We start from the raw sequence: 8329 nt of genomic DNA, 5'->3' as shown, positions 1-8329 counted from the left end.
TCAATGTCATACATAGTGCACTTTTGCGTTGTGCCAAATTACAATTTTAAGGAATTCAATTTTGTGAAAGGTGCATTCTTGCGTTGTGTTAAACGACATTCTTAACTCGTTTAACTATCCTGCCGCCCCTAGACGCGTTAAGCGGATAGACTACTCTCCAACTCCCGTAGCTTTCGGATCGCCTCCTTAACCAGACTTCGTGTCGCCCTGCCCCGAGGTGCTATGTTACGCACTATACGTGCGGTATGACGAACCTTCTTTGGGTGCCGGAATTTTTGAGGCTGCTGATATGCGTTGGAGGTGACTCCATTGCGGGGCGGTCGGCGCAAGCGGTAGGATGCGGATTTGGATGGTGCCGAGATTGAGCGTCGAGCCGATGTTGAGCGTGGCGCTGAAGCTGGAGCTGAACGTGGCGGTGGATGTGCTTGGGAGGTGTTCTTGCGGTGAAGAAGGGTGTGATGGCGTTGGGCGCAAAGCTTGCATACGCCAGCGGAGGGACATTCACTGCTGTGATGTGACAGCGCAAGACAGTTGGTACAGAAGTGGTGTGCACGAGCGATCAGATAGCGTTGCGCTGGCTGCATTGCGCGAAATACGTGGCATACGCGCAGGGCATGATGACGTGCGCACAAACGGCATCGCTGATAGTCCGCTCCTTCGTCGTCGGGCTGAGTGTCCGGAACCGAATCAACAACCATGGCCTCTGGTTGCGGTTTTTGTACAATACGGGGTGCCGGGGTTGGACCACCGCTGCTAGCTCGCGGTTTGGGTGCAGGAATGCTGCTGCTACTGCGCGGTGTAAGTGTCGGGCCACCATTGTTGCTTCGTGGCGCAGGTTTCGGGACGCCATTAGAGTTGCCGTTCTCCATCTGTAAGTAAGCCGGTGAAATACGATTTTCAGTGGGGAGTCTACAAGACAGTTGAAGAAACGTGAGATTAGAATATTTTATTCAGATACACAGAGATTTAAATTCATTTGAGATAAGAGAATCTGTTATCATGAAAGTGCTTAAAGGCTTTAACAAGTGCTACTTTGGAGAAATCAGAGGGGGGCGTCACCAATTGGTAACGGGCATATTTTGACTATGGGGCGAGTAAGGGTGCCAGATTGAGTGCGTATATCGACAACTCGAACATGTCCGTCTTTGCCGGGATGTGACCTTTCGATGCGGCCTAGACGCCATTCAGTGGGAGGTAAAGTATTGTCAACAATAAGAACGCAGTCACCGACTTTCGGTTCTGCCTGGGTATTTTTCCATCTATATCTCTTCTGTAAATCCTTGATATAATCCTCTTTCCACCTTCGACTAAACTCGTGATGTAACACCTTCACTTTTTCCCACCTATTAAGGAGGGACAGATGGCTGTGGTCGACTTCAGGGAGTGCTAAGAGGGGGGCGCCTCGTAAAAAGTGGCCAGGCGTAAGCGCTGTGAAGTCTGTGGGGTCTTGGGATAGAGCAGAGATTGGCCGGGAGTTTAATACGGCCTCTATTCTGACTAACAGGGTGGTGAACTCTTCAAATGTGAATTTGCTGGGTCCAGCAGTCCTTTTGAGATGCATTTTGAAACTTTTGACTGCGGACTCCCACAAACCGCCCATATGGGGGGCTCCTGGCGGAATAAATTCCCAGTTGATGCCTTGAGGTGAGTATTTCTGGATGACGTCTTGAGATACCTCCTTCAGAAATTCGATGAACTCCTTTTCGGTTGCTCGTTTGGCCCCGACAAAGGTTTTGCCATTGTCGCTCATCATCTTAGCGGGATAACCCCGTCGTCCGACGAAGCGAGCAAACGCAGCGAGAAATCCGGCAGTGGTCAGATCGGAACACAGCTCGAGGTGGACTGCTTTTGTAGTGAAACATACAAAAACAGCCACATAGCCCTTCACCAACGTGTGCGATCTTAGCATTGAGGCCTTTATCTGGAAAGGTCCAGCAAAATCTACGCCCGTAATAGTAAAGGGCGGAGCATACGTGCATCGTTCCGAGGGGAGGGCCGCCATTATTTGCGATCGCGTTTGCTGCTTGTGGACCGTGCAACTTTTACATTGGAAGATGCATTTTTTTATGAGGGGCTTAAGCCGAGGGATATAAAATTCCTGCCTTATGACTTGCTGCATGAGACGAGTTTCTGCATGGAGGAGCAGTTCGTGCAGAAAGCGGGTGAATAGGATGGCGAACCGGGATTTTTCAGGAATAATGATGGGATGTCTTTCATTATAGCTCAAAGTGGCGTGAGCTAATCGACCATTCACGCGGAGCAACTCGGTTTTATCTAAAGACGGGTTGAGGGGAAGCAGAGGACTCCGTTTATCTATGGGTTTGGAGTTTGCTAAACAGGCCTTTCCCGAGGAAAGTAGCGAGATTGGGTCAAAGCTAGGAGCCTGTATTTGCTATTACGGAGGTCATCATGGGAGAGAGAGATGGGATTATTTGACCTAACCTGTCTGACTCGGTCTCGAAGACACTGTATAAATTTAAAAACATACGCCATAACTCTAAGTGCGCGGGGAAACGAGGAGAAGCGATCAAGGATATCGTGATCTTCCTCTGTGGCATGTAATGCCTCGACTCGGCGCAATTCTGGAGGGGAGATATTTCGGGTGGCCGGTTTTGGCCAGGCTTCGGGTGGGCTTAATAGCCATTCCGGTCCATGCCACCAAAGCGAAGAGGCCGCTAAGTCCAGGGGTCTGCATCCTCTGGTGCCCAGATCTGCGGGGTTGTCTCTGCTGCCCACATGCCGCCAGGTGGCGTTTCCGACGAGATCTAAAATTTGTGCCGTGCGATTGGAAACGAAGGTCTTCCATGAATGAGGGGGTTTTTCTAGCCATGCCAAGACGATCTCGGAGTCAGACCATAGTGTCAGTTTCCTCTTAGATAGGTCGAGTTGAGACTGCACTACGGCGACCAGCTTCGCTAGGAGAAGGGCGCCGCACAATTCAACCATTCGTGGTTCGCACATATATGTTAGCGCAGTATGCTTTCTCGGAAGCGTCGCAGAAGCCATGTAGCTCGACTTGGTCGGCTGGGACAAAATCTACCCATCGGGATATTTGGATGCTAGAAATGGCTTGGAGATTGGTTGCAAATTGCATCCATTTCGTCAGACGAAGGGGCTTGACCTGGTCATCCCAGTCAGTTCCGTCCAGCCATAGTTCTTGTAGCAGGATTTTGGCTTGGATCATTATGGGCGTAAGCCATCCTGCGGGGTCAAACAATTTGGCAACTGCCGAGAGGATTTGTCGTTTTGTACTGGCGGATGACGCTGGGATGGAATCAACGGTGTACGAAAACGTGTCGGTTAGAGCGTTCCACTGAATCCCGAGCGTTTTAGTGGTGCTTGTTGTTTCAAATTCTAGGAAGTTTGTGTCAAGCAGGTCGTCTTTGTTGATGTTTTTCAAAATTTCAGGGTGGTTGGCTGTAATCTTTTTAAGTGGGAAGCCTGCCGAATTGAGCGCTTGGATGACTTGAGAGAGGGATTCTTCGGCTGAAGGGAGATCATGACCACCGGAAAGTATATCATCAACGTACGTTTCATTGTTTAATATGGGCACCGCTAAGGGGTACGTGGTTTGCACGTCATCTGCAAGCTGGTGAAGGGTACGTATGGCGAGGTAGGGTGCGCAATTCAAACCAAACGTGACAGTTTTCAACTTATAATCTTGTATTTGGCTATTTGTAGATGGTCGAAATACGATTCGTTGATAGTCTTGGTCGTCTTTGTGTAGCAGTATCTGTCGATACATTTTTTCGACATCGCCGTTGAAGACAAATCGATACATACGCCACTTGAGGATCAATAACATCAAGTCGGGCTGGAGGGTTGGTCCGGTGTAAAGAACATCGTTCAGGGAATGTCCGGACCCCGATTTCTTCGAAGCATTGAAGACGACTCGGACTTTGGTCGTTCTTTTTTCGGGTTTTATAACCGCGTGATGTGGGAGGTAGAACGACCAATATTTGCCTTGAGAAGATATCTCGTGGGAAGTTGTTTCTTCCATATGGTTGAGGGTGAGATATTCGTTTAATACATTTTCGTAAAGTGATTTTAGATCGCCTTTTCTGAGCAAATTTCTTTCCATGCTCAGGCACTGTTGGAGGGCGGGGGTGCGAGACGGGCCAAGGGAGATAGGGTCTGGGAAGCTTGGCTTAAAGGGCAGTCTGACTACATAACGACCATCCGCTGCTCGTGTGGTGGTGGACTGATAAAATTTTTCACAGTTTTCATCATCAGGCAAAGTGAGCTTGGGTTTCGGAACCTCTTCTAGCTCCCAAAACTTTCGCAGCTGGGAATCTAAAACCTCATTGGAGATCGGTGCAGCTTGAGTGGAGAAACAGGCTATTTTTTCGGGAAACTGACCACTTAAGATCCAGCCGAATATGGTGTTTTGTGCAAGCAAATTTTTGGAAATTTTTTCAATGCCTTCCAGCATTATTTCAGGAATGAGGTCACTGCCAATGACCAGATCAATTTGGGACGGAGAGTGGCAGTTAGTATCTGCTAGCTGGAGGTGAGACCATTTTTCTCGTTGTTCGAGAGTTGGCTGGAATTTGGGAAGCATTTTCGTCAACTGTGGCAGGACTATTGCTTGAGCCTTTATTTTCGTGGTCAAATCTGCGGAGGCTAAGATGAGATTGCATAGTTTGTTCGAAGTCTGAACAACTCTTCCTCCCATGCCAGAAATTTCAAAGTTAGAAGCTTCGTATGGTAGCCTTAGTTTATTTTGGGCTTTGGAGGAAATAAAGGTTCGTCCCGAACCCTGATCTATGAGAGCTCTGAGTTTGAAGATCTCGCCCTTGTGCTCAACTGGAACTATTGCTGTTGGGAGGAGAATCTTGCTCTCATTTTCCGAGTAGAACGACTGTATTCTTGCTCTGTTTGAGCATGAAGGCTCCTCATGATTTGTTGCCGACCCAGCTGGACTTTGTGGGTTGGAATTAGCGGGCGTCGTCAAAGCGACCTGAGATGTCGTTCTTTGTGTTCGAGACTGCTGTCTTGGAGGCATGGGGGGCGTGTCTTCATGAAGCACTGAGTGATGCCGTTCTTGACAATGGGAGCAAGTATATTTACTTGAGCAGTCTTTTATCAAGTGGGTCTGACATAGGCAATTAAAACAGAGGTTGTGTTCTCTCACAAACTTTCTGCGATCCTGAGTTGGCAGTTGACGAAACTTGGAGCACTGAGAGAGAGTGTGTTGAGGTTTATTGCACATTGGGCATTTGTATGGTTTTGTGCGTTGTTCCGTCATGTGCGCTCGGATTTGGCAAAAGGAGTTGTTGTGAGAGTTCTGAGAGGTGGGGGGGTTTAGGGAATGGCCTACTGTTAGGGGGGGTTGGCCTCGAGTAGCCTATTGTCGAAGGATTAGTCCGCGGAGGTTTGGGTGCACGAAATTGATCTACCCTTTCAACCACCTCGTATCGAGTAGTGAGGAACTGGTTCATTTGGGACCAGTTCGGGAGGTCTTTCCTGGAACTGAGGGACTGCTCCCATAGTGCCACGGTGTTCTCAGGAAGTTTGGAGGTAACCAGGTAGATCAGAATGGGATCCCAGCTTTCGGTGGAGACTTGCTGGGTGCCTAGAATCTGGAGACAGTTATTCACCGATGATTGCAGTCTCTGTATGTCTTCGCTATTTTCTATTGGGATGGGTTTTAGATTCATAAGGATGCGGATTTGGTTATCTACTAAAACCCTTTTGTTTTCATAGCGAGCTTTTAGTGCTTCCCATGCCAGCTCGAAATTATCGTCACTCAGAGGGAATTGTTTAACTATTTGGGCAGCTTTTCCTTGCGTTTTGTACCTGAGATGGTACAACTTCTGCGCCTTAGTGAGCTTAGGGTGATTTATATAGACCGCCGTGAACATATCACGGAAGGACGGCCATTGCTCATAACCCCCATAAAAGGTTTCGGTGTCGCAAGGTGGGACGTTTAAGCTTATGCCTGAAGTTTCCTGAGGAAGTGATGTACTGGCTTTGGGAGTGGGACTTGTGGTTTGTGCTACTAACTGGAGTTGGTCTCCGATTTGGGCTTTTGTTTCTTCATATATAATCAAACATGACCTATATTTACTGTAGGCAGACGCTCTAAAGTCTTCGGGGAGGTCATGTTCTTCAATTTCCAAAGTCGAATCAAAGGCGTTTTGAACTCTATTCCAAAAGTTTTCTAGGCTCTTGTCTTTTATTTTCAGTACAGACTCAGTATTTTCTTCGATCGGGGCTGATCTGAATCGGGCGCAGTAATCCATCAAATTATCTGTCTCCGATATGAATTTAGTACATATGACCGTTTGTTTTGCCTTTTTTGGCTTTCCGCTTGTACGCGTAGAGCGCTGAGATTCCGCGGGGGTCTCGAGAATTTTTTCTTCTTCGCTCATTCTGGGACTTTTTGGCTTATCTTGAGTGCTAGTGAGACCTAGCATTCGAAGTCGAATGAGCGGACCTAATTAAGGTTGGGATGTGGGGGTGATCAAATACAATCGGGGCTTTACTGTGCGGTCGCAAATAATACGGTTTGAATTAATCACAGGGGAGCGCCTGGAAACCAAGAGAGTGTGGGAAAACTAATAACGCTTGACCCTGTTCACGCAAACCACAAATGGAGATAATTTGAGCGCAAAATGTATGATTACCTATCTAATGGACTGTATTTTATCTTTTCGAGCACTGCAACTGCCTTGTCTTTTTTTTATGGGTATTTGTTGTAGGGAGTTCACTGTACGTTATTTTATTTACTTTGTACCGCACTTTCTTTTATATGTCCAATACGTAGTTGGGTGTGTGTAGCAATGTATGTATATATATATATATATATAGGGATTACTAAACGAGGGGTTAGTTATGTATTCCCAGCTATAATTCCTTGTATGTTTGTTTGGGATTAACTGATTAGCCGCTGTATATACTATGAGCTTTGGTATATGTGTATATATATATGTACGCCAAGTACTATTTGCTTGTATGCTACAGAATGTTATGTGAAGTACATATGTATATGTATTCTTGCAAAAGTCTTTGTGTGGGTAAAAAATTCGTGAAAATTGGCGCAAAAAAGGTAAAATTGGCGGGAAAAATGAAAATATGGCGGGAAAATTGAAAATTTATGGCCCGAGCAAGGGAAAATGTATGACTTAATGCTGGCGCTTACTAACCATACAAGGAATTATTTTCTGCCTTTTTTAATATCTTTGTTTCACCGCAGGGTTAGTAAAAAATTGATTTTTACTCACGGTTTTGCTGGGGATACTTGGTTTTGGGGTTATGGTATTCCACCGGTGCGGCTCTCTGTTGGCGCCGAAGGACCAATATTAAGGGGGGCTCTACTCCTCTTTAGGCTGCTGAGGTCCGGGCGTGGAGTGACGGAGATGGTGTTGCGGTTGAAGGTCGGCGAAGGTTGCGGCGGTGGTAGCTAGATGGTTCGCTGCTACTTGGGTGACGGTGACTGCCTTCTGGCGGCGATGTGGTATTCCCGCGGCGGGGAGGCTGTTTTGGCGAAGATGGGGCTGTTGTGCTCCCGTGGGTTGCGGCGGCTTCCGTGCGCAAACTCACTTGGCTTTCAAACGAGGGGAGTGGGCTGGCGCGCTTACCGACACGGATTTGGCGACTCGAAATAAAAAATACCGAACTTGAACTTTAGGGTACAATTTCGTTTATTCAGTAATCTTTGTTTTTGATTAACGCAAAGGTATTTCTGGGTTGCGACCGCACACGACAAACTTGAAAAATTTTTTTTGTATGTATAATTCTTTGTTGACATTTGTCAACCTATATGTCAGCTGCGCGCGCTGCATTACCAACGCGCGTTGCCAACCACTCAAATTCAATGCAAACTACTTATAAAATTTTTACAATGCAAGTTAGGGTATTCACTAAATACGTTTTACAAGTTGGATAATTGAAGATACTAATAGGTAAATATAAATATGCAAGTTATCAATTTAAACAATTCAATGTCATACATAGTGCACTTTTGCGTTGTGCCAAATTACAATTTTAAGGAATTCAATTTTGTGAAAGGTGCATTCTTGCGTTGTGTTAAACGACATTCTTAACTCGTTTAACTAGGCTGCATTTCTTTATTCAATCTGAACGTTTGGAATAAACTTTTTTGTTTATTTATTCTTTAGAACGTTCCTGATGATATGTTGACGTATATTTCAAACGCATTCTGTTTATTCCGGCTGTGAAATGGGATTATCCGGAATGTATAAAGAAACGCAGCCTATAATTAATTTTTTAATTTTCACTTTACGTAATTCCTGAAGTTAGCAGCCGCAACAGATTATTTTGGGTTAATTATTATTGCAATCGATAGTTCGTCGTTTGTTCTTCA

General features: G+C 46.1%; 1 protein-coding gene across 2 annotated transcripts; it reads right to left on the bottom strand.

The window, feature by feature from the left end:
• Positions 1 to 9: 9 nt before the first annotated feature.
• Positions 10 to 7832, bottom strand: LOC118744493. Of its 2 annotated transcripts, none has more exons than XM_036477547.1 (2): positions 7227 to 7832; positions 10 to 909 (listed from the first exon to the last, which is right to left on the bottom strand). In XM_036477547.1, exon 2 carries the CDS (start codon positions 867 to 869, stop codon positions 138 to 140), a length of 732 nt encoding a protein of 243 aa, XP_036333440.1. In that variant the 5' UTR covers positions 870 to 909; positions 7227 to 7832; the 3' UTR covers positions 10 to 137. The 2 variants fall into 2 exon arrangements, with proteins under 2 accessions (XP_036333440.1, XP_036333431.1); XM_036477538.1 differs by having other exon boundaries at positions 10 to 869.
• Positions 7833 to 8329: the final 497 nt, after the last annotated feature.

The sequence above is a fragment of the Rhagoletis pomonella genome, unplaced genomic scaffold (genome assembly GCF_013731165.1).
Source record: "Rhagoletis pomonella isolate Grant_MI unplaced genomic scaffold, Rhpom_1.0 Rhpom_scaffold_00001, whole genome shotgun sequence".
Lineage (NCBI taxonomy): Eukaryota > Metazoa > Arthropoda > Insecta > Diptera > Tephritidae > Rhagoletis > Rhagoletis pomonella.
The sequence above is the reverse complement of the archived record's forward strand: the minus strand, read 5'-3'. Positions and strand labels throughout refer to the sequence as shown.

Coding starts and splice junctions, on each gene's coding strand:
- LOC118744493 (XM_036477547.1), bottom strand. CDS start 869: ATGGAGAACGGCAACTCTAATGGCGTCCCGAAACCTGCGCCACGAAGC.